This window comes from Erpetoichthys calabaricus, chromosome 3, assembly GCF_900747795.2.
Source record: "Erpetoichthys calabaricus chromosome 3, fErpCal1.3, whole genome shotgun sequence".
Classification (NCBI taxonomy): domain Eukaryota; kingdom Metazoa; phylum Chordata; class Cladistia; order Polypteriformes; family Polypteridae; genus Erpetoichthys; species Erpetoichthys calabaricus.
The window spans coordinates 37,377,890-37,405,499 of NC_041396.2; the positions used below are offsets into that span (position 1 = coordinate 37,377,890).

At 38.6% G+C, this 27,610-nt stretch overlaps 1 protein-coding gene across 2 annotated transcripts in view; it reads left to right on the forward strand.

Annotated features, from left to right (window-relative positions):
* Positions 1-1,118: 1,118 nt before the first annotated feature.
* Positions 1,119-27,610, forward strand: part of LOC114649257 (olfactory receptor class A-like protein 1) — a 53,455-nt gene continuing 26,963 nt past the window's right edge. The window contains exons 1-2 of one of the 2 annotated variants that reach the window (XM_028798760.2): positions 1,132-1,176; positions 11,701-12,719. In XM_028798760.2, the coding sequence (XP_028654593.1) occupies positions 11,710-12,666 (957 nt within the window). In that variant the 5' untranslated portion in view covers positions 1,132-1,176; positions 11,701-11,709 and the 3' untranslated portion in view covers positions 12,667-12,719. Of the gene's footprint in view, positions 1,177-11,700; positions 12,720-27,610 lie in introns of those variants that run through there. The other variant, XM_028798762.2, reaches the window with a different exon arrangement.

Here is a 27,610-nt window from a genome sequence, read left to right on the forward strand (position 1 = left end):
GGGGGGTCCAGAGTGTGTCCTGTAACTGAGCTTGCCTTTTTAATTAACCTGTTGATTTGGTGGGACTCCCGTCAAGTGATGTTACCAGCCCAGCACACTGCACTGGCCTTCACAGACTTATAAAGGAACACAGTCACCTAAGAAGGAAGAGCTTGCTCTGCCCTTTCTTATATAGTTCCTCTGTGTTCTGAGAGCATTCCAACCTGTCATTAATGTGGACCCCCAAGTACTTGTAGGAGTGCACCACTACCTGAATAGTGACCGGAAATAGAGGCTCTTTGGTGCAGCAAAAGTCAATAATCGATTCCTTGGTTTTACTGATGTTAAGATGCAGACAATTCTCTTTGCCCCAAGAAACAAAGTTCTCCAGCTGACTCCTATACTCCATCTCATCCCCTTTATCTATGCCCTGAAACTATCAGCATGCGCAGGACTCAGATAGTGCATTTACAGCATACAAAAATAAATTGCTAAAGGAGCCATAGCAAATTGTCGCACTGTCAAAATAATTATAACAACTGCCCATACAAAAACTAGAGAATATAATTTAGCAAAAATATTACACCAGTACCATGACAGTGTACACTACTTTTAACATCACCTAATTCTGAGAAATGGAAAAGTTCCCCCTATACCATAATCCTTTGCTCCTGTTGTTTAAGCCAATTTTGCATCCATCTACTTATTGCACTTTGGATTCCCACTTTTCTCATTTAATCACCAGCCTTACATGTGTTTCCTTATCCTATGCACTTTCTTTCTCATAGAATTCTAGAACATTAGTAAAACACAACCTCCACTGTCTGAATCAATTCTGACCATTCTTGATTGTGTTAGGTTGTGTTATTTTTTTATTTCCAACACTGTAAGAAAATATATAGCAAAATCCCTTAGGTTTCCCATGACCTGTCAGACAGCTTAAACTCTGATGAGCTTGTAATAACAGGAGATTTCCTTGACAGTAGATATCTAGGGTATTTTATTGACATTCGTATCCATATCTGCTGTATCTGATGCCCTGCTCTTTAGGGGCTTTTATGGCTTCCTGTCATTGCTTCACTCAGGAGAGACCTGTTAGTGAGAGGCTCACTGCATAAATGCTGGATGCACCACAGCAAATCTGCCAGCTGCTTTCACACACCGGCACTTGGAAAAGAAGAGTCACAGTTGACAAAGGTAAGACATGTGCTTGTTTTCAGTGATTTCATCCATGCATAACAAGACCGTAGCTGCAGATCCAAGTATTAGCCAGCAAATTCTATTGGCCCATTAGATCCTAACACGAAGAGTGGGATATTCAGCCAGTACATTTGGGGTACTTACTCAAAGAACATAATCTATTAGAAATTTCTAATTTTTTCTCTCATATTGACTCACTCTCTCTATAATTTCACCCTTCCCTTTCATCGTGACCTCATCAGGCACAATACAAAATGTAAGTCTATTACCAATGCGCCTTGTGAATTTAAAGTCCACTGCACTATCCACTATACGATGTTGCCTAATATATTACTGTATGTCCATGTATTGGGAATTTCCTAAAAAGTTTTCATTTTACATGGATAGGTATGAACAACAGAAACCAACCAGATGAAATGAAAAACTTTAATTATCTTTAAATTCTTCCACTTTACTATTCCCCAAAATTAAATCTACAGTAAAAATCACCTGAATTCAATTAAGTCAAACATCAGGGAAATTATATTTTCTAACCTCTAAGGTAATCCTGCATTTTTAAAATTTAAGAAGAATGGAGACAGTGAGTAGCATACGCTTTAATTGAAATCAATGAATATTATGGTTTTTTTTTTTCTGGGGTAAGAAATTCATAGACTAGAAGCTAGAGACCCTTGTATATCAAACATCAAACCCTTAAAAAAATAAAACAGAAAACAAATAACATGTGAGTGTGCTACAAGATTTTGGGATGAAGTAGTGGTTCAGAAGCCTCACACTTGTAAGTATGTTTGTTCTCTCACCCTTTGTGTGTTTCTAATAGTGGCTTAATAAACCCTGAGCTGGGTTAGGTATGTGTGGCTTGTACATCAGTAAGTGTTTTTTCATTTTTATTTCATTTATTTTGTTAATTCAAATAACGGGTTATGCCTTGATCTTGGAAAGATTTTGCTGGGAGGTCATAACAGATTATTGTCCCAAACCTTCTAATTCAGGACATTATAGCCGAGAATGTAATTATTCTATGTGGAGCCACAGAGTTTAAGGAAGAGTCTTTACACCCTTGTCAAATTCAGTAAATGTTTTATTCAGAGGTTTCTTGGAATTTCTTGGTAATTGAGTGATGTGCCTATAGGCTTGATTTAATGTTAACATTAATTTGATATGTTTATTATTAGGTAAATCATTGTAGAGTTTAGTCACCCGAAAGCTAAAATCTATTAAATGAAGCTCAGTTGTCACATGCAGTTCCCAATGTCTATAATTCCTCCATCCATTTACATTTCTTGCTCGGCTGGCATCTTTATCCAAGGCAACTTACAACATTTATGATATAAGTGGTTACATTTCTTTTGAACCTCATAGTCTGAAGTCCAAAGTCTTAACAACAATGCAACACCACCTGCAAATCCCACCATAACAGTCCTCTAGGTGCCCCACTTCCTGCTCACCTAAATACTCAATTTTAGGGAATGCCTGAACATGGTGCCAAAGAGTGGCATGTGCCATATGTAGTTCAGACAAGCAATCAAGCATGAAGTTCACTCTACTCTGTCTTTATAAATGAATCTTGAACTCTGTTTCCACATGGATTTTTACTAATTTAGCTCTTTTTATGTTATATTAGCTGGCAACTGGATATGTGTGAGTGAGTATGGGTAAGACTGTGAGTCTGCCCTGCAATGCAGTGGCACTCCACTCTGGGTTTGTTCCTACTTTGTATTCAGAGATACCAGACCCAGGCATTCCATGAATGTGAATTGGAAAAGTGGCAATTTAAAAATGAATGAATACAAATTTTAGGTCAAACATGTGTTGATTAGGTTGAATAACTTTCATTTATTTTGCATTCAATAGTCATTTGCTTAGTAGATGCTTATATCTAAAATGACTTACAAAAGAGGTCAACATGTTTAAGTAAGCATCACTCTGGGGAACTGTTAAAAAGTTTTACAGGACAAGAAAACAGAATTGATCACCACAAGTCATAACAGTCAATATTAGTTGAGACACCAAATTTACCAAACACAAGAATCTTCAAATGCTTCTTAAAGACATCGAGGGAGCCAGAATTTCAAATGGAGGTGGGCAGTTCATTCCACCAGCTAAGAGCTACACATGATAACAGTCTGGACTGAGATTTAATACCATGCAGCAGTGGCATCACCAGAGGCCGATCATCAGCAGATCTCTGTGGTGGCGATAGAGCATAGGTCCTCCCAAGTGTCTCCATATATATTGGTGCTGACCCTATGACTACTCTGTAGGCAAGCATCAAGGATTTGAACTGAATATGTGCCGCTACAGGGAGTCAATGTAGTGATCTGAAAAGAAGGGGGACATGGTGGGTGTTAGGGATAAAGAGCTAAACAAAAATGGAGAACTGAATAGATGTATAGCCAGGCCGAGCTGGAGATGCTGTTTCTTCATCCAGGTTGCAATATTAGTGAGACATGCAGAGTTTGTAGTTGATAACGTGTGGTCCTCTGGAAAGAAAGACAGGTATAGTTGCGTATCATTGGCATGGCACTAATAAGAGAAACCATGGGACAGGATGATAGGAGCTAGTGAGAAGTTGTATATAGAGACAGAAGGAGAGGGCCAAGCACCAATCCCTGGGACACCCCCATGCTTGTCTGGTGCACCCTTAACATCTCTCCTCACTAGGACACACAGCAGAATCAGCGGTTAACCATGTCAAAGGCAGAGGAGAGATGTTTTCCAGCAACAAAGTAACTTAATGCATTACAGTTTAAAATGTTTTCTATCATATTACAGTTAGAACTTCATTACTTGTTACATATGTTTCTAAGCAGATGGAATGTAAGAGTACTGTAAACTCTTCAAAGAGCTGTCAATCCATTTCAGCTAACGTTCAGGAAGGTAACTGTGGCTACTCGATACAGTATGTGATTCACTTCCCATTTGCATTGTATGTGTGCACTATTTTGTATGCAGGTGTAGTGTACGTTGAAATTTACAGTGCTGTCAGAACTATACTGGAGATACAGCTATATGTTAGTTTGTGACATTACATCGTTTATTTTACTTTGGGGTTGTACAGAGGTTGACTTTTTCTTCATTAAAAATTAAGATGGTGAACTTTACTTTAAAAAATATTTTTTGAGCTTTGCTACATACAGAAAGAATAAGACAAACACAGAGAATTTAAGGAAAATTGAATGAAGTCAACTTTTATAATTAAACCTTAGCTGCCTTGATATTTTTTTAACATTTTATTAAACTCAAATAACATTCCATACAAGCAAGTCAAGTTTAACAAAACTAGGTTTGAAACAAATTGACCCCCACCCATGAGAAAGAGAGCTAGGTCAGCAGAGTAAAACTTTAATAATAGTAAAAATATGTAGATAAATAAATGAATAAAAATAAATATAATAAAAAAAGAGGGGAGAGAATCTGCTTCCTCAATGGTTTACATGCTTATTCTAAAATTTTATTGATCAGATCCTGCCAGGTTTTGAAAAAGTTTTGTACAGATCCTCTAAGTAAGAATTAGATTTTTTCCAATTTTAGATAATATATAACATCAGTTACCCACTGCCTTGATATTTTGGCTCTTTGCGATGTGCAGCCTCTTGACCAAAGAGCTCATAAGGAATAAGATTTACAGAGCAAAAAACGTCTTCGATGTCTAATTAAGTGAAAGCCCAATTAGCATCACGTGTTGTAAAATGTAGCACTGAATCCCATCATGCATTTTGATTTTTTTCTCTCACAACATTAATTTTTTCTCTCTTTAACATTCATGTGGAAATGGAAGAAAAGTCTGTGTACAAAATTTGAATATTTTCCTTAACAGTTAGCAAATGTAAGACAGTTAATTCCATATATTCCAGATTCTACTAATTATCCGTGTCTGGGTCACAGGGGCAGCAGTCTAAGCAAAGATGTCTCTTTCTTTGACATGTACAACTCCTCTTGGGGCATTTCCAGGCAAGCTGGAAGATATAATCTCTCCAGCATGTCCTTGGTCTTCCATGAGGTCTCCTCCAGTTTGATCTTGCCTGAAAAACCTTTGCGTCCAGGATCCATCCTAATCTGATGCTTGAACCACCTCAACTGGTTCCTTTCAACGTGGAGGATCAGTGGCTGTACTTTGAGCTTCTCCCAAATGTCTGTGCTTCTCACCCTATCTCTAAAGCTGAGTACCCTGAGAAGGAAACTCATTCCCATCACTTGTATCCATGATCTAGTTCTTTAGGTCATTAACCAAAGCTCACGGCAATAGGTGAGGATAGGAACATTTATCGACTGGTCAACTGAGAGCTTTGTCTTTTGGCTCAGCTCTCACTTCATCACACCTGACTGGTACAATGTCTGCATAACTGCAGATGCCACTCTGATCTGCCTGTTGATCTTCCAGCCCCTTCTTCTCTCACTTGTGAACAAGATTTAAACTCCTCCACCTGGGGTAGCAACTTCTTCTCAACCTGAAGTCCAATTTTTAAAATGTACATATGCACAAAAAGAGCCTCAAAATGTACCTGTATAGCTTTTCATGCAAAACTCTAGATGTAAAGAAATAAGCACATAGAAACTCAGGTTAGGGACTGGGGATCCTCCCCGTATATTGGGTGTAGCGTCCAGTACAAAACTCAGGTCAAAATTAAAACAAAACATTTGATAACAAAGTTCTTTCTTGACTCTTTTATATGGAACAAAAAGGAAGTGCAATTTATGGGGAGGAAATGCAGTGGATAGTGGAGCTGACGTCAATCGCAGTCATCGCAAGTCATTGGGGAAGTCCGGAAGTGTGGTGACTCCACAGAGCCAGCCGAAGAGTCTTTTGTATGAACGGGATGTGATGACCGGTAGGATCATTTTATTCTGTTGTTTTTCTGCAGAATGAAGGAAAGAAAAGCATTAGTGCCTTACCTCTACCCCCTGTCCTTTGTTCTTTCACGTGTGATCAAGCCTTTTAACTGTCCCCTAAGAGCGAGTGTGTGACACAGCCAAACCAGTTAAATGACAACTCACACATATAATACTTCATATCGCTATTATAATGTGCATTGATTTGATGAGTTAAACCACAACAGTGATGAATATTATATATAGACTGTATTTTAGCTCCCTTTTAACAGGATTAGTGCTACGTACTTGCACTGAAGAACTTTTGTTGTTTTTTCATCAGTTTATATTGGATACCTGTTGTCACTTCTAAGGACTAGAAACCAAAGTGCAGTAAAACAACAGGCATTATTCACTCCCTACGTACAGAAAGCTATAAATATTCCACCCTATATCCGATCTTTAGTCTAATAGTTTGACACAACATGACTTGTTTGGTGCTGCTTTAGGACTAAATAAATGGTCATATATGAAAGGCACAAGCTTTTAGTGATTTTGTTTTTGCCCAGCATGATGATGACTGACTTATGAGCAGATTTATATTTTCAAGTGCCGCAGTCTTGAAACTATTTGCTGACCTGGCCCCAGCATTAGAAAGAAAGGCTGCCCAAATTGGGCTCTACCTGTTCAAATGCAGGTTTTAATAACAGTTGTCTCTCTGGCAAAAGGCACCTATCAGAGGAAAATGGTCGACAGGTCAGGAAAATCTCAGTCAAGCTTTAGCTGCATTATGCCCACTGTGCTGGAAGCCATAAACAACTGATGAGGTGCTATATTCAGTTTCCATATGGTTTGGCTGTACATGCCACATAAAAAGGACATTTGCAACAGTGTCCGCTTTCACCGACATAATCATGGCAATCAACAGCACTCATATTGCAATAATAATAATAAATAATTCTTTTATTTATATAGCGCTTTTCTCACTACTCAAAGCGCTCAGCAATTGCAGGTTAAGGGCCTTGCTTAAGGGCCCAACAGAGCAGAGTCCCTATTGGCATTTACGGGATTCGACCTGGCAACCTTCCGATTGCCAGTGCAGATCCCTAGCCTCAGAGACACCACTCCGCCTTACTTACTTTCCATTAATGCATAAGCCATCTGTGATGCCAAGATGAGACTGACAAAAGGTGGGACTCACTGGCATGGGTCAACACTTGAATCATTTATTATGGGGCAAAGTAACTCTGAACAGAAGACTTACTGATGGTGCTATGAGTAATGGCTGGCTTTTTGGTGCTGTAACTGGCTGAACCCTTAGTGCTTCCTATGACCTATTCATTGTAACAGCAATCATGTCATCACATGTGTCAGTTGATAGTGGCTACTCGCTCATATGTTGGCACAATGCACCTTCCGCCTTTCCTCAACCCCAAAGCATGGAGGATAGGCACTTCAATGCCATGCAGAGAGCACCAAGGGTACTCCTCAAATGCAACTGGCAGTGGCCAGATGCATCAGTTGAGAGGCTGCCCTACCAGCCAATGAAGTAATGCAGCATCGTGGTTGCATATTGTGACCACCGCTGCTTGAGAATGTGGCCGCTCTTCAGAAACTCCCTCTTAAACAGTGTTTTAATGGGAAATAAACACACTCTTGCACACTCTTCCCCCTCCTCTGTGCGGAATCAGCTGCAGGCTTGCCTCATGAGGACTTATGTCTCACTCTCCTGTCCTCTCTTTCCCAGACCCCCTCTGCTCCGGTCACAGCTCCCGAGCTACTGTACCTGCTTGAGGAGGATGTCTTTGTGTTCTTTTGACCAGGAGTCGAGGGCCGAGCCATCACACTGTTTCCTGTGAGCGCAGACCACCTTTGAAAGGGTTTTGTGTTTATATCTGCCAGTACAACAATAAAGTTTTTACTCCTCAGAAAACCTTCTCTGCTCTCCTGTGTAACTTTGTGACCCAAGCTTGACAATATGTACAAGCTTCATTAGAATAGCCCATATATGATTGTTTCATGGTGGCAGCTGAGCAGAGTTTGCGGTGTATTCATAAATCACAAGATGATTGTGATTTGTAAAGGTGAATTGAGTAGAAATATGCGTATGCCAGATTTTTTTTTTTTTTGCTGTACACATTTTTTTTGTTTATTGGCATGCTCAAATTCTTGAAAACGTTTATAAATGGTACTTCTAGAAAGGACAACTTTTCCTTTTCCAGCTGAGGACCAGACTTCTTCATACTCAGCCACAAATTGCCCCAGTGCACATAGTTATTGGCAAAATGTAATGCTTTCTTTTTGAGCAGTAAGTGCTTTTCTGACAGTGTAAAGAGCAGTGAAATGAGAGAGACACAGAGACACAGGCTTACTTATTGTGCTAAAAAATAAAATACTGCAGGTAGCCAGCCCCAACCGATCAATAAATACACTTGACTGCTGGCTGCTACACTAGCAATATTTTTACTGTTTACTGACTCCATATTTGCAGGTATTTGATTTGTTAAGTCTGTTTTTTTTTAAGACTTTTCTTATTAAGAATTCTTTTTGTGAATTAAAGACCTCTACTTGCTAATTCAGACATTTGAAATGACACAGTGATAATGTTAGTCAAGTTCTTTACAAGTTTAACTGCTGAATTTACTTGCACTGTTTTTGGTTACCGTATATACTCATGTATAGCTTGGGTCTTGAAACCCGAAAAATCAATCATAAAATCAGACCCGACTTATAAGCCCGTTAAAAAATGCGACACTTAATTTTTTTTTTTTTACATCTTCTTGCCTCCTCCAGTCTCACATCAGTTTCTCTGACGCATCAAATTTTGTTGCAGTAGCACAGTTACCAACGATGTTTAATTTAAACCCAGCTTCATATTTTCTTCTGATCAAACGCTCCATTGTAGATAAGGGATGCTCTTACAATAAAGGTGTATGAGGGTGTGAGATACAAAAACCACAAAACAGTGCAAATGTCACTTCAGAATAGTGCAGGTATTACCGTGTGGTCACGTAGGCACAATAGAGAGAGAGAGGTTAGGAGCACACGCTGATACAGCACATTGCTGCACCCACATAGAAAAGAAAGTCTGTGTGCTCTGTGGTAACTCTCTCAGGTGGGTGTTAACATATCATAATCTCTTGGACCAAAAGCGTGAGTTTTCCACATTCGACTTAGTTGACCGACATTATAAAATACCAGGAATTATACAATAAAATCAAGTCAAGAGTTATCCGTGGCAGAACTTATCCGCGAGTATATACGGTACTTCCTCCTTATTAAAATGCTCAATGCGCATGTGAGTATCACCCTTGTGCTTTCCAAATGATACATCTTTGCATGGCTTTAGAGAGTACCATATAAGTAATTAGTAATGCGATTGCTCTTTCCAGGAAGTAATAAGTAAAGCAATCCCATCACAGTTTGCGAGCAGTCTTTAGTAATTTGTGATGGATTACTTTTACTGAGTAACTACCAAAGATGTAGCTAAATGTGAACATGATATATTTAATCCATAGATTTAGTAGTACACATTAAGCAGCCAAATCACCATGAACATTTACATGGTCCTAATGAACATAACACATTTTTAGCTCCTTCCCGATATTGGCCTCATTCTATAGAATCCAACAATTGTTGGGCCCGTGCTGCTTTTCCACACTCATCCCACTCAAGGGTGTCTTTGTTTCCTGTCCCGTTACAACCTTCTATCCTTTCAGGTATTCTCCATGCATATTATTTTGAGGGAAACTTCTCTATAACATTCTCTTCAACCACTTTTAGGCGTAGTCCCGGAGGTTTATAAACTTTTGGCCCCCTGCTAAACCTACTCTTTACTATGTCTATCTATTTACCCATGTTGGTGGGTGGTGACATTTAATTTTGATTTAAGCCTTGATGATAAACCAAAAATAGCTACCCTACTAGAGACTGAAGGTAATATTCAATTTTTTTTTCATTCATTATGAACCTTCCTTTTAACGTCCTGAAGTTCGATCCACTAGTCCAACAGCACCTCATTTCTTAGTTTCACAACCCACTGCATCAACGCCTAAACCCTTTGCAAGTTTCAGTTGTGTATGTATTTCTGATTCTGTTTCGAAAGTGCTTCTTCATCCAACTGATTTATTCTTGCAGAAAAGCCATCCATCACTAAAAAACACTCAGCAGTTTAATTTTGGGACTTCCACATCAACACGGATGTGTATCAACATTTCTTAATGGGACCTTTTTTATTTGTGATCAAAATGCTTATCCCTAGTTACCAATGGGATGGTGTGGCTCTTGCTGTCTTACCTATGATCTGTCCCATGTACCCATGTACCCTTCTTAACTCTTATCTACCAGTAATATTTACCCATAGAACTTCTCCAGAGCAGTGGAGGGGTTAACTCCCAGTTCCAGAACGGATTCTGATTCTAGGTTCCTTCTTCCTGGGGGTCACTGGTGCTGCATATGGGCTGCAAATTAAAGCGCTAGCCCAAGTCCAAAAGACTGTCACCAATTGGACTGCAGAAGGAGTCAGTGAGGTGTCGGCTGAATTGGTTGCTATGCGTACTGTTGCTCTTCAGAACAGGATGGTTTTGGACATGGTACTTTCATTAATGGAGGAATGTGTGCTGTGGTTGGAAGCCAGAGTTGCACTAATGTACCCAACACTTCCACTGATATTAATTACATCTATTGTGAGCCATATGCTTTCTGTAACAGAAGAACTGCATAAACTGTTCCATTGGCTGACAGACTGGATGACATGGATACCTGAGTGGATAAAAATCTTTTGTTTCTTGTGTTTATTATAGGGATTATTGTTATTCTCATAATATTGCTTGATCTAGTTAACCTCCCTTTGTTCTAATTGCTCTTCTTCAGCTACACTTGGGGCACAAGATGCTTGCTTCATGTGTAATGGACTTTGATGGAATCATGCCACTGTGGCATCACGTGATGGTGAAGAACATATAAAAGTGATGGTACTTAGAGGAAAGGCAGACACCTTGGCATATGCTGTTCTGTTCATTGGCTCTAATTTTGCATGTAGAATTATACATAACTCATTGATTCTGTGAGTTAAATTATTAAGCCTGTTGTTTTCTTCCACAACATAAATCTTCATGTTCTGCAGATGCCTAGAACAATACATATTTGACAGTACCAGTTATTTTTATGGTACAGTAAAGCCTAAATGCTGTTGAGATCACAAGAGGTGATGATCACAGACCAGCCCAACATAGCTTGACACCTCATATTCATTCATCCAGAATGGAAGCTCCATAATCCAGTTTAGGATCCTAAAGTGGGAGCTTATTACAGCAGCAGTGAATGTTAGGGAGGAAACAATTTCAGACAGGATGTCAGTCCATCACAGGTCTCCCTCACAACCACATTAGGCCATTAACCTAACCTGCATGACTCTGGGTTCTCAGAAGAAAACTCCTGGAGTGCATTCAGAAAACTCACACAGACTCAGGGACAGACCTATCAGAGACCATAGCAGGAATTTTAGCCCATTCCTTAACCACTCCAACTACCGTGACACCACAGTGCTCATGTGTTCAATTCAAGGGGCTGCTTTTAACTTGACTACCTGATATTCTTTCCCTGTATCTAATCTGAGTAAAGAACATGCTATAATTTTTGGAGTAAAACATATTTTTAAACAAATTCCTTAACCCCCTTTTCTAATTTCTTTCTCCTAGGTCTTTATAGTGAAAAGTTATGGACAATAGAGGTGTCATCAAAGCTTCCAGTTTCCTTATCCTGACAATCATAAGCGTTCCAGCCAATCTTCTAGTCTGCTGTGCCTTTCTGCACAGCTACCTGATCGAGGCCAAGCTCCTAACGGCTGACATCATTCTGTGCCATCTGGCCTTTGCCAACCTCATGGTAGCCTTCACTCGTAGTATCCCACAGACTTTAGCCGCCTTGGGCTATGTGAACTTCTTTGATGATATTGGCTGCAAAATTTCACTTTTGTGCTTCCGTGGCTTCCGAGGGCTCTCTGTCAGCCTCACTTGTCTGCTTTGTGTCTACCAGGCTGTAGCCATCTCACCTGCTACCTCAAAACTTGCCCCTCTGAAGATGAAAATCCCCCAGTTTCTGCTGTACATCATTTTATTTCTCTACCTGCTCTACTATTCTACAAGTGTTTCATCTATCCTTTATGCTGTTTCCAGTCTGTTTAACAACACCATTCCTCCATACACCATGAATTTAGACTACTGTTTTATGTTATATAAGGAATATTCTTCATATATGTCTGTAGGTTTTGGTGTCATGGCAAGAGACCTTGTGTTCATAGTGCTAATGATTGTTATGAGTGGCTATATCCTAAGACTTCTGTACCAACACAGTCAAAAAGTAAAGAAGATCCGCAGTTCAGATCATAGCCATAAGGGTCGAAGAGCAGAGACCAAGGCTTCTGGGGCAGTGGTCACCTTGGTTGTTTTATATGTTGTATTTTTTGGCATTGATAACATTATCTGGGTGTACTCCATTACCATCTTGAGGGTGGCACCTCTTATTTCTGATATCCGGGTCTTCTTTGCAACCCTTTACACTTCAGTGTGTCCCATTGTGGTCATCACTACTAATCCAAAAGTCCAGAGGAAATTAAAACTGGTCAAAATGAAGAGAGAAGTCCAGACCACAGGGAGAAACACATGTACAATGTGAACAATTACTGTCTCATTCACAGTCCCAGGATAAGACTACATGACTCATTACAATGAAATTAACCTTATATGAGTAATAGATGTATTTAAAATTACATTTATTTAGCTGACCTTTTCATTAGAAATTAGTTGGAAATAAAATGACACTGACTCAATAATCTGGAGGCCTCACAAGTTCAGAGAATTACTCAGGGACAAACAGCGAATCAAACAGATTTCCACTTTGCAAACCAACATCTGAGCCATGTTATCAAAATATAATTCAACAATCAGCTGACGTCATCTGAATAAATCATTTCAATTGTATATTATGCAGTTTAAACCCTGAGAAGTGGGTTTGGAGAACAGGATAGAAGGATGGATTTTTTGTAGGTTAAGCCTGTTAAATTATCTGGCAACTCAGAATATGCCCAGAATGAGTGAATTTGTATGCAGGATACAATCCGTACTAATGCTCTCCAGATTAATTTTAACATATCCATTGATTTACAGCAGAGGGGCACCGTCGTCAGTACAGGATGGAAGAAATTCTTGAAACTCATAAAAGTGGAACTCACTGTGGTAGAAAATCATTTTTGTGATGTTCTCTCTGTTATCAATCAATTTATCCATTTCTGACTGTGTTCAGTGTATCCAGCTGGAAGGTAGCCTTAGTGGGGTTAGCTGCAGGTTTTTGTTTGTGTCTTCCATTTCTAAGTATTTTAATAAATCAAAAAGTGTGTGATGAATACACACAGAAGCAAGTGAGATGGAGAACCTCTGGATCCTTTGTCATTTTCATCTTATTAATAATAAGCAGTAATTAAAAACAATGAATGCAGCTGTTTAAGACTAAAATAACAAATTAAGAGTTCAAAATCCTAACGAGTGAGACAACTATTTATTGCTATTTACACATTCATGGCATTCATGTTTGGATGTTGTGTAGCTTTATGCTATACCAGCCACGCAACCTGTTGAAGACTGGTAATAGAATAACTAAAAAAAAATATTTGCTCTCTCTTGCCCTACTTGTACTTTCAGAACCTTTCCTCAGTATTTGCGTGCATGTGAATGTCTATGCTTTCTCAAGCACATTCCAGAAAAAGCCTGCTCCTAGATTATTTTTGAGGTTTTATATTTTCTGTCTTTGAAGGCAACTCTCTCAGCATGCCTCCTATGCCTTTACTTCTTTTCTTCACCAGCGCTCCATCTGTTGAACAAGTTCCTATAAAGCCTACTTCTCAAATTTATTTCTAAGGTACTCATTTTTTCCTTGTCAATAAGTAACATTTCTTTTTTACTAGTCTAAAGAATGGCTACTCATCCATTCTGTAATACTTGTAAGACACTGGATCAGATATTTTACAGGCTCAGCGTTGAAGCTATAGATCACCTGTGTATCGTCAGCATAGCTGTGGCAGTTCATTTGTGTTTTGAAATAAAGCAGTCTACCAGAAACATGTCGATTAAGAATAACATCAGACCCTAAGACACAAAATATACAAATCATGGATCTACAATAAAAGATTAAAACTAACTGCTGCTAGGAAGAATGCCCCAATGAATAAAGCAGTTATTGGAAATGACCTATAGTATCAAATGCTAAGAGAACAAGACTAGATAAGGGGCCTCATGTATAGCACAGTGTGTAGAATTCACACTAAAACATAGTGTATGGACAAAAACAAACATGTGCGTATGCATAACAAAAACTAGATGTATAAAACTGTGCATGCTCCAAGTTCCATGCACTTCCCCTTTATAAATCCCAATGAACGTGAAATTTAACGCATGTGCATGCTCCTACAGCCACACCCTAACTCCTCCCAGAATTTTGCATATTTGAATACGCAAATCAATATAAATAGCCCCTTCCATTCAGTGTTTTGTTAAAAGACAATGGCAAAAGCATGTGGAAAAAAGTTGCAGCGAATAATTGGTATTTTACCAGCAGGTGAGAGAGATTCTGACATCACCATGGGTGAAGGTGAATTTTGTTTTTCGCTAACCATTATCCATACTCGTGTAAATAATTTTCATGTTTAATAAGACAGGAAGTAAAAATGTTAGGTTAGGAAGTAAAAAATGTTAGGTTTGAACAGGAAGTAAAAATGTTAGGTTTGAATAAACAGTGGGCTGTCTGAAAATCGAGAGTACAGTAATCCCTCACTTATCGCGGGAGATAGGTTCCAAGGCCGACCGCGATAACTGAATTTCCGCGAAGTAGGGACACCATATTTATTTAATTATTTAACGTGTATTTGGACATTTTTAAACCCTCCCTGTATTGTTTACAACCCACCTTTACTCTATTAATAACAGGGACAACTGCTAAGCAATATGAAATCGGTAGATAAGTTTACACTTACTGTATAGCGAAGTACACGTAGCTATATATAACGTGATGAATATGCTGCGCAGTAAAAATGATGACGATGAAAGTGATGATCCCCTGAATGCAGTATAAAGAGCACGTTAATGTTGAATGAGTGAGATGAGATGAGACTTCCTGGTTAATGCAGCACTGCGTCGCTGAGCCAATCAGCAGCACACAGGAACTTAACTGCGTGCTCTGATTGGGTAGCTTCTCAGCCATCCGCCAATAGCATCTCTTGTATGAAATGAACTGGGCAAACCAACTGAGGAAGCAACTATCAGAAGTAAAAAGACTAATTGTCCGCAGAAACCCGCGAAGAAGCGAAAAATCTGCGTTATATATTTAAATATGCTTACATATAAAATCCGCGAAGTCGTGAATCCGCGAAAAGTGAACCGCGAAGTGGTGAGGGATTACTGTATACCTTTATGAGGAGGATTTAAGAGTCATAGTGGACTTCCAGACAGTGTTCAGAAGCCATTAAGAAGGCAAATAGAATGTTAGGTTATATAGCACCTTGATGTGTGGAGTACAGGTCGAAGGAGGTTCTGCTCAAGCTTTTTAACGCACTGATGAGGCCTCATCTGGAGTACTGTGTGCAGTTTTGGTTTCCAGGCCACAAAAAGGACACAGCAGCACTAGAAAAGGTCCAGAGAAGAGTGACTAGGCTGATTCCAGGGCTACAGGGATTGAATTATGAGGAAAGATGAAAAGAGCAGAGCCTTTACAGTTTAAGCAAAAGAAGATTAAGAAGTGACATGATTGAAGTGTTTAAAATTATGAAATGAATTAGTACAGTGAATCGAGACTGTTATTTTAAAATGAGTTCATCAAGAACACAGGGACACAGTTGGAAACTTGTTAAGGGTAAATTTCACACAAACATTATGAAGTTTTTCTTTACACAAAGAATGATAGGCACTTGGAATGAGCTACCTAGTAGTGTGGTAGACAGTAAGACTTTAGGGACTTTCAAAACTCAACTTGATGTTTTTTTGGAAGAATAAGTGGATAGGACTGGCGAGCTTTGTTGGGCTGAATGGCCTGTTCTCATCTGGATTGTTCTAATGTTCTAATGACAATCAAGCAGGCAGCAGAAGCAGTATTAATGAATGTTTATTCTGTTCCAGACAATATTACAATAGCTGAACCCCATGACTCCAAGCAAACATGATGGTGCTGCTGCTGTGCCAAGCACATCGTTAGGCACTGGCTGTTTGCACACCCCTGCCTTGGGAACCGCTGGGTGAATATCTGGCTGTGTGGTGACAAATGTTGTTCTGGAATCACAAAATGCATTAGTGGATGCTGTAAGAGATGTAGCCAATGAACTATGGAATGCAGCCAATGAACTACGGAATCAAATCAAATGAAATCAAATGAAAGGTTTAAAAAATAAATGCTGCACCTGCTTATGTATCTTTACATTCTGCTAATTACATTAAATTGAAGTTGTAGCGATGTCCGATTTGGCTGATCAGTTGGTGAGTTCATCATACAATTGTGTGCCACATTATGCAGCACATTACATGCTCGCACAATGCGACACACTTTCTGAGGACTATAGAGCAGCACTCCACTAGTGTGATCCAGGCAGCACCAACGACCCTTAACCTGCCCTATAGTACGTTCTACGACAACCCGAGCCCAAGAGTGGAGGTCATTATAAAGTTGCTCTTGTTCAGTCAGTGAGTTGGTGAGTGGGGTGATAAGCCACATCTTCAGAGGGTGCACGCTGTCACCTAAGTCATCATGTTATACAGTTACATCATACAGATAATTTACAAATTTGACCAAAGTGAAAATTTTACCTTACCAAATAGCCAGCCATCATGCACAACACCATTTTCAAGTTTTTACCCAACACTACTATTTCTCAGGATGAATGAATCAGTTGAGTTGAGCCAGGCTATCTTGTGACAACATTAATGAGACACATTTTCATATCACAGATAATTTGCACATTAATAGAATGGAAATATTTTCTATTTACATTAGCATATTCATTCTGTGATGGCGCCTTTATAGCAATGTGTATGCAGTCAATTGCTCCGATTACATTTGGAAAACCAGATGTTGATGTGAATTGCGCTTTGATGTTTGCTTTCTCGACCACAGTGTATGGAAATTTAAAATATTTGGATAACAAGCAGATAATACCATCCCAAATGGCTGGCATGGGGTGACTCAGTGATAATTGAGAAATACCTGATCGGTCAGCTAGTTCACGCTTAAAAGCTCCTGTGGTTAAAAACCCAAGGGTGGACAGACCTTGCAAAGGAACAGGTAGAGCACAATTCCTCAAAGTCTGCCTTTGTAAACCCGGCAGCAGTTCAGCACACAGCTCCTTGAGGATAGCTCTTAGAAATTAAAATCGACTTAGAAGCCGGTCATCCTTGTGTGGCAAGAAATCAGTATGATATCTAAATATGTGCTCTCGTCTGATTTTTCCATTTGTGAAGTCTTCTAACAATGCTAAAGCAGCCATGGTATTTGGAATAGTTTGGCCATTCTGTGCACCATTATATTGTTACAGACTGATTACAATCAAGTGCCTTCAATTTATAAACAATAATGCAATTAATTTCTGTGTATTTGATAAATCCTACATCACGGATGCAAATCTGAAAAAGAAAGGGAAATGACACAGAAACAGTAGCACTGCTTTGAAGCTGGGTGCCGCCAGTTTGCAAAACCAAGCAGAAACTTGCGTACATAAGGGAGGGGGCTACCGTGAAAATGTACATGGTTTTATGGCAAGTTTAGTTTTTACGCATCTCAAAGTTTGTGTGGAAATTGGCGTACACAACATTTTTGTGTGTATACACCATTTATACATGAGGCCCAAGGTGTTTATTAATTTCATGCTGTAAGTCACTAAGAACTTTAGCCAAAGCAATTTCTCTGCTATGGTGTGATTTAAATCCTGACTCATACTTATTCAGAGTAGATTTTTATTAAATTAATAACTTTTTCTAGAGTCTTACTTAACAAAAAAAAAAGTTAGAGATTGTCCAAAACAGAGCAGTCAAGGTTATTTTTCTTGAGCAGGGCTTTATCTGTAAAGGGGATTCATTCACTGTGTTGCGCATGTGTTGTTCAACAAGGTTGGTTTTTGAGGTTTGTACTTTTTAACATCTTATGTTATTTATTTTTTCTTTAAACAAATGCTGATAAGGGCCCGCCATTAGCCTCTGAATCTTGTAAAATGCATAACATTGATGAGGCTGGGGTTAAGAGATGATCATATTTTAAAAATAGTCACAGATTTCCTGATTTGTCATTTATAAGTTTGGAAAAGTAGAACTGTTACTTAAGTAGAACTGCTCAGTTGTCTCAGCCCTCACAATTTTACAGTGGTCTGTTAATTTTCCTCCAGTTTTACTCGGCCTTACAACCACTGCTGGTTGAAGCCCATTGAGAGCTCTTGGCGGGATGGACAGCCATCTACCCTCTTTTTCCATAGTGTGTAGTCAGTATTATTAGACTTTGACAATCTGGTGATATTTGACTTTGTGATTTCCCTCGATGTCTGGAGTGCAGACCCCTTCAGTAGCACAAATGACACTCCTTTGTGTAAATACCACAGACTTTAAGAAGCACATGCCCCTTGGTATACACAGTGTGTGCACTTTTGCTTTCAGAGCAGACACTCAGCGGGTAATAGAGCCCACCCAGTATCATCAGAGTTCGATGATTGGGGTTCCCCTCAGTGTCCAAAACTTTCAAAAATGGCACCCCTCTGATGATAGCACCCTAGGAAGTCACCTATATGGCTTAATGGATTGATTGGCTCTTTTCATTATACTTTAAGAGCAGAAAATGTCTTAACTTGTTCATTAAGGGATACTATGTCAGCTATGGCCATTAGTTTAACATTTTCCACCTTTCTATTAATATTACTGGTTGTATTAGAAGAAGTAGTAACATCAAACTGACTATTGGGAATTTTAGCCAAATTTATAAGCAGCTGACATTAAAACAGCATGTTTTAACAATGCACTTCTAATTTGTTCTAGTGACAGATATTTCTTTGTTAAAGAAAATACAGTAATGATCTGTTATGTTGAAGTCTATGATCTGAGTTACACCTATGTTATGAATAAACAAATCTAATGTGACCTCCCCTGTGTGATGACTGGATGTCATGTTAAGATCAAAAGAATGCAGAAGGTTAACATCTCTTTTGCTCTGGGAGTCACACTGATTACCTACATGAAACTTGGAACTGCCTACTATCAAAAACCTGTCATACTTTGTTATTATTATGCAAAATTAATCAGAGAATTCTCCAAGTTAAGAATATTTCATAATATTTGTTTAAAATGTACATTAAAGCATCTACCCTAGCCCCACCTCTTAATTCTTGCTCCTAGGTCTTGACGGTGAGAAGTTATGGACACTAGAGGTGTCATCAAAGCATCCAGCTTCCTTGTACTGATAATTATCAGCATTCCAGACAATTTTGCTCATCTGCTGCACCTTCTGGCATACCTATTGAATTGAGGCCAAACTTCTAACACCTGACATAATTCTTTGCCATCTGGCCTTTGCCAACCTGATGCTACGTAGCCTTTACTTGTATCATCTCACAGAAGCAACCCACCTTGGGCTATCCGTATATCTTTGAAGATACAGTATTAGCTGTAAAATCACCATCTTCTGGTCCTGCACCTTCCAGGGTCTCTCCATAAGCCTCACTTGCCTACTTTGCGTCTACCAGGCAGTAGTCATGACACCTGCCACATCTACAGTATACTAAAGATGAGAATCCCTCGGTATCTGCTGTACATCATTGTATTCCTATATTTGCTTTACTACGCCACAAGTGTATCACCTATCCTTAATGCTGTTTCCAGCCTCATTAAAATTACCATTCCTCCATACACATTCAATTTAGAGTACTTTTTTGCTTTACATAAGGAGAGTTTTTCACATCTCTTGGTTGCTTTTGGGGTCATGTCCAGACACCTTTTGTTCATAGTGTTAATAAACCAGCATGAGTGAATACATTCTTATACCTCTGTACAAACATGGTCAAAAGTAAAGAGCATCTACAGTTCAGATTCACAGCCAAAAGGGAGAGAGAGCAGAGACCAAAGCTTCAAGGGCAGTGGTCACCTTGGTCATCTTATATGTTGTCTTCTTTGGCACTAACAATATCATCTGGGTATATTCCCTGACCATGCAGAGGGTGGCACCTATGATTTCTGATGTAAGGATTTTCTTTTCAAACTTTTACACTTCAGTATGTTCCATTAGGGTCATCACCGCTAAAACGAAAGTCAGGTTCTCTGGTCATGTTGAACGGAGAAATCCACCCCACAGAGAACAGTACAAGCACAGTGTGAACAATCATTATTACATTACAACACCCCAAGATAATGAAATGTGACATTTCATAAGGAAATTAACTTTATACGTGCATTAGATTTATTTAAATTTCCATTATTTATTTAGTTAGTCATTTAATTTTAAATTCAAATTTAAATGTGTCTTTATTTGCTATTTGTAGACCTCATAAATACAAAGTGTCACTCAGGGACACACAGTGACTTAGTCATTTTGATCTCAGTATTATTGAATGATAATAACAGATTAAAGCAGATTAAGTCCTGCAGTCCTTAAACTGGACTAGTGTATTCAGAAAATGAATTATAAACAGAAGAATACATGGATTGTCACTTGAGCAAACACATGACACTCTTTTTAGGTATAGTAAATATAATGTGAAAATCACCCACTGTGGTAGCCACGTCTGTCTGTCAACATCAAACACTTTGGCTCTCAGATGTTGAAATTTGGCATTTTTGCTGAGATATCTCGAAAACAGCATGATGTACACATTTTTGAAATTTAAAAATCTCCCATTGAGAAGCTCTGGTGAATCTGCGAACATGTCTGCCTTGAAACGGAGAAACATACTGTGTTTGACTACAAATTGTTTTTCTGTTTCAGTATTACCTTGACAGTGCTTACATAGCGTATTCATTTACTTCTTTATTTGCTTAGTGCAACTTTTGGTTCTTCCCTGTATTTTGAGAATCTACAAAAATTTTAGCCAATTTGCTAGTGGACAGTAAGTCAGGTGTGTACGTTTAATTTGGGCAAGAATGGAGGAGATGTTTGCTTTTCATTAGGACTTTTTCCAATAAGAGTCTCAGTTCAGTTTTTACTTTCTCGTATATGAAGTATATGGAAAGTGCTGTAATTGTCCAAAAATGTGATGTTGAGATTTTGATAAATCTTGATGTTTAAGACCTCCCTGACTTTCTCGTAGGGAAAGTATTGGAATCCTCCAAGAATTCCAGTTTGAGATTTTGATGAATTTCGACGTTTTAGACCTCCCTGAGTATGAAAATACTATTTTTGGAATTATGCCTGTGTGTCTGTCTTATGTGTGTGTGTGTGTGTGTGTGTGTGTGTGTGTGTGTGTGTGTGTGTGTGTGTGTGTTATAACATGATAACTTGAGTACGCTTTCACTTAAGTCAACCAATATTAGGTACAAAATGTAGATTCCTTTTTTTTACTTTTGGGCTATTTCCGCTAACCGGAAGTGGTACTTTACCTTTTATTCATGCAGCTGCACAGTCCGATTTATTCTACTTTACTTTTATAATTATTGTTCAATACATTATTAATTTGATTTGATTTGTTGTTGATGGTTCTTTAATGTACATAATATAAAAATATAATTATTGTCTTGCGCTTTACTCCTCAAATATCCATCCCTATATATGAATATATGAGAAAGTCTAGAGGAGGCCACTTCCGATTTGTTAGTTTACTATTAGTTCATTTGGTGCTTTATTCCACTGTTCTCCAGAAGTTATTTAATATAGAAAACCTAGTAGTGTTTCTTTTCCATTTTTCCTTGGCAACTATCCACATGTTAAGTTAATTGAAAATTCAAAAGAAGGGTCAACAAAACAGGAGTAGTTTGGGGTACCAACATGGCCCTCCCCTTTTAATAACAAATTCAAAACAAAAAAATAACACCTGATGATGTGAAAATGATAATCAAAACAAATGCCATGAATATTTGTGGCCTCTATTTGTTTGATTCTGCTCTTTATGTCAATGATCCTCTCTCAAGATCGTCTCCTTGAACAATGACACCCTCTTCTTCACAGTCATCCTTTTAAAGCTCCAGGGGCTTCATGTATAATGCAGTGCGTAGAACTCACACTATAGCATGGCGTAAGCACAAAAGCAAAAATGTGCGTACGCACAGAAAAATCCAGATGCAGGAATCTGTGCATACACAAACTTTCACGTTCTTCCACTACATAAATCCTGATCAGCGTGAAAAGTAACGCACGCGCCTTCTGTCCCGCCCCAACTCCTCCCAGAATTATGCCTCTTTGAATATGCAAATCGATATAAATAGCCTTCTGTGAAAAGATAATGGGAAAAGCACGGGGGAAAATATAAGAATTTCAGCGAATACCAAGTGGAGGCAAAGGAAAAACGTACTATTTGTTGGTTTAAACAGTGGTATGATCAACAAAAGAAAGTTGATCGAGTGACATAGTGTCGGAGAAACTCGAAAGCTCAAGTTCACAAAGTCGCACAGTGCCTGAAATAAAAAAGAAGTCACATATCAAAGTCGGCATGAAAAGGCGACTCGCAGCGGACCGTCTGAGTGTCATATGAAAGCTTATTAGGGTACAGAGAAAAAAAATAGGCACCCAGTGGGAAAAAAGCATGAAATGTCAACTTTAATCTCGAAATTTCCACTTTAATCACATATTTTATTTTGTCATTAAAGTAGAACATCATAAACTTCATCTTAAAATCGTTTATTTTACTAGTTTCTCAAGTAGCACGTTAAATGCTTTGTTCTGTGTTTGATCTTCTATGTGCTCTATGTGTGTGAATCACTACGTGCTTCCGTTCTTGCTCTTTCTCCGACAGGACACAGAATCCATTACATTCGTGATATTACATGTATACGTGATATCTTTTTCATGATGATAGGAATGAAAGCATGTTATTAAACATGGGAACACGGTGGCACAGTGATTGTTCATATCTCACGCAAGAGGCTTGCTGCACCGTGTGCGACCTTCGATGAAATAATTTATTACAGAAGTACTGTCTCTTTCAAACGTACTAACCTCCAATTCTTGTCCTTACTTTTCTTTCTCCAAATACCCAATCGCCACACAATCAGCTCTGTAATAAACGTTAAGCCATCTGTAAGCTTAGAACGCCGATTCTTCAAAACTTGTAAGGAACATTGAAATATCTTCATAGTACATGTTTAATTATTCTATCCGTCTATCCTTCCAGTGTTGCGTCAGCACCAGCAATAATAAAGGGCAAGGCAGGAGCTATCCATGAACTAGCTAGCGCTGCGGCACCGTGTCCTCACATGTTTAATTATTAACAATACAGATTATTTAAATGAAGTTAAAGTTTTATCTGTATACTATAAGCAAACATATTTTGCTGCATTTCATCTTAAAAATGATATCGTCATCATACGCGCTTTATAAAGTGGCGCAGGTTGTGCAATATTATAACTGTAGTGCAAGTTTACAGTGGGGTAATTGTACTTATAAGTACAAACAGTTCTACAAGGAGCACTTGATTGAGTGCGTTTATAGTTCTTGGGATGAAACTGTTTCTGAAACGCGAGGTCCATACAGGAAAGACTTTGACGCGTTTTGCCGTGGTTGAGGTAGTGTGTGCTTGAAACTGTATACCGATAATTCTCTTTCCGATCAGCTGCTGCTGTGATTCCCCACTCAGATACAGTGATATAAATACTCAGTGTAGTGAGAGTAATATGGAAAAAGATGATCCGCTGTGGCAACCCTTAACGGGAGCAGCTGAAAGAAGAACAAGATGCAGTGAGCGTAACAACGCTAAAGCAGTTATGGTATTTGGAATACTATGGCTATTCCCTGGACCATTATATTGCTACAGGTTAATTACAATCAGATGCATTACACTAATAAACAATATGCAGGTAATTTCTGTGTATTTATAAAGCCACGTCAGGAATGTGGGTCTAAGAAAGAAATGGTAACCACACAGGAACAGTAGCACTGCTTAGACGCTGGGTGCCGCCAGTCTGCAAAACCGAGCAGAGAAATTGCATACGCCAAGGTATGAGGTACCATGGAAATGTGCGTGGCTTTACGCCAAGTTTAGGTTTTATACATCGCGATTTGAGCGTGGAAACGTTCGTACGCAAAATTTCTGCGCGTACGCACCATTTATACATGAGGCCCCAGAACTGGAAGGGGCAGGGTCAGTTGTCCTCAAGGCTGTGAAGGAAGAAAATGACAAGACTGTTAATGGCAGTGTCACGCTTGGGTCACAGATTTGCACAGAAACACAGGAGGTTGTAGAGACAGGAACTTCATTCAAACACTGCAAACGAACATTTGTCTCTTTTTCAAAAGTTTAAACGTGCTCCATGACAAGACAGAGATGACAGTTCTATCTCACAATTAAAAGAATGCAAACATATCTTCCTCTTCAAAGGAGTGCACATCAGGAGCAGAGAATGTCAGAGAGAGAGAGAGAGAAAAGCAATCAATCCAAAAACCAATAGGTGCTATTAGGGCTTTAAGTATGCGAAGTACCGTGCGGGAAGCATATCGCGCAACAGAGCCGCAAGTAAGCCCAGCAAGTAAGTGAGCAATGTGAAGGCAGTCTTTCAGCGTTTTTTAGAGGAGCGTCCGTATCCTCTAGGGGTGCGATCAGCCCCCTTGCTCACAGCAGTGCCCCCTCTCAGCTCGCGGTGGTATTGCAAACCTGGGAAGAGCTTGGATGGTGCACATGTGTGACAATATCTATTGATATATTTCATCCATCCATTTATTTTATGAACTCACTAATTCCAGTGAGAGCCTATGCAGCCTGAAAAGGATGGTCTAATTACATCATTGGTGAATGGTTGTGTCAGCATGCATCTATAAATGAAAAACAAAGCTAAAGAAAATTCATATCATGAAAAACAAAGAAGGTAACAGACCCAATCTGGACATCAGAACATTCAATTGAAACATTGAGTCTCTTACCATCGTTCCTTTTCAGTATAGTAATAGTGTTTAATGTTTGTTTTTTTAATTTTGTTATGTTGCTTTAATTTTCAACAGTTTAAGAAAACATCTTACAAATACCTGTAATCTTCTTGTTACCTGTAAGACAGCTCAAATTTGGTTCATTTTATAATTAGCTGAACATTTCTTTGACATTAATCGCACTTTTGGGATATCCCTGTGGTGTTGTTATGTGTCTTTGCTCTTTCCGATGCTCTGGTACTCAGAGGACATCATCCATCGCTTTCCTCGGGAGAGACCTGTTTATTTGAGGCTCACTCCATAAAAGAGAATGCACCACAGCAGTGTCTGCCAGCTGCTTTCACACATTGACACTTGGAAGAGAACCGTTGCAGCCAACAAAGGTAAGAAACAAGTTAATGTCTCTATTTATATGTAACAATAGCATTATCACAGATGAAAGTAATTAGCCAGCAATGGCTTGTGGTTCAGTTGATTGGATCATAAAGATTGGGTCATTTGGCCAGTACTTCAGATTAGTGATAAAAAGAGAAAATAAATGTTTCAAAATTAGCACTAAAAGATCCCAAAAGACACAAGCTAATTATAAAGTTAATGACACATTAATTATTAAACAATTTATCTAGTGTTTAAAAAAACTGCCAGTTAAGTTACCTTCTATAGAATACAAAAGTCAGTTAAATTCCAGCAGACACAGAAAAGCAGAATACTTACAAGAATATAAATTTAAATATCCCTTCAGACATCCTTCATTCTTGTATTTTGGACTACTAGGAGGTTTTGAATTTGCCCAATATAACTGAAAGTGAGTGTGTTTCACAATGTGAAATTATTGAAAGGGAAACAATTCTTCCTATTGCTCTTTAAATTAACTTTGGCACATCCATTAACACACACTAGAATGGCACTGTCTCAGAGCAAAATGAAAGGAGTCCCTGAACCTCATAGATGCAGAACTCCTCATATCAAGATGATTTCTCTATTATCCATCAATTCATCCATTTATTTGCCATGTTTCAGTGAATCCTGCTGGTGGCTATCCTAGGCATAAATGGAACAAGGCAAAAATCAACTCTGGACTGGACATCACTGCATCACACTGTCACTCACTGCAATTCCACTTCTAAGAAGTTAGATATGGCAGAAATGAGAATGTTGAGATGATACAAAAAAGGACAATCTCTAATCATCCTTATCTGGATGTGTGGGATAAAGAAGATAAAAATGCCAGACATGATGAAAAGTCTGAATATTATAGTCTAATTGTGACATAAAAACTGGTCTTTAAAAATAAGGCCATTGTGAAATAAAACCTGAAGTAATAATAAAATAATGATTTTTGTATTTCATAATAGATGAATTTTCATAATAATTAGATGTCTTTTATTTAATTATGTGTTTTTTTCACAATTTATTGACTCCTTTATAATACTGTATATGGCTGTACTTTTCATGCAATTATTTATTTCATAATAGCTGTTTTATTCATTTCATTTTGGCACAAATGGTATTGCATACTGTGTATTCAGTCAAAATTTAAAATGAAACAGCCACTTTGGTCAATCGCTCAAAAGAGCAGGGACCTCATGTATAAATGGTGCATATGCACGAAAATGTTGCATACCCCCATTTCCACGCTCACAACACGCAATGTATAAAAACTACACTTGGCGTAAAGTCACACACATTCTCACGGCAGCACCCCCTCTTGCATACGCATGTTTCTGCTCAGCTTTGCAAACAGGCGACACCCAATGTCAAAGCAGTGCTACTGTTACTGTATTGTTTCCCTTTCTTTTTTAGATTTCACATCCATGACATGAGCTTTTTCAAATACACTGAAATTAACCGTATAGTGTTTATAAATTTAAGGCACCTGATTGTAATCAACCTGTTACAATATAATGGCGTACGGAATGGCCAAACTATTCGAAATACCATAGCTGCTTTAGCATTGTTATTCTCAGTGCACCACCAGTGTATCTGAGTGTGCAATCACAGCTCTACAGCAGCTGATCGAACAGCTCTACTGTGGATTGTGTTGAGAGCAAAGAGGATTATTGGGATACACCTTCCAGCCCTGGAGGACATTTATAGCACACGCTGCCTCAGCCCACCAGCATCTGCAGGGGTACCAGTCAGCCATGCGCACAGTCTATTTGAACTTCTCCCATCCAGCAAATGCTTCAGAGCCTTTCTACATGGACCTCAAGTTTCAGAAACAGTTTCATCCCAAGAGCTAGAAACGCACGTAATCAACCCATCAAGTGCTCCCAGTAGAACTTTGTACTTAGAATTACAATTACCTCACTGTAAACTTGCATTGCAATTGTAATATTTCACAACCTGAGACACTTATGAACCATTTGCACTATCTGCACTATATGTACATGTTTATTGTACTTATGCTTTAATATTGTATATTCTTATTGTATTATTATTATTGTTATTTTATCATTTTATAGGAAAATAAGTTTATGGAGGATTTGCATGTTGAATCTCATTGTACCATACAATAACAATAAAGGAATTCAATTCAATCCAA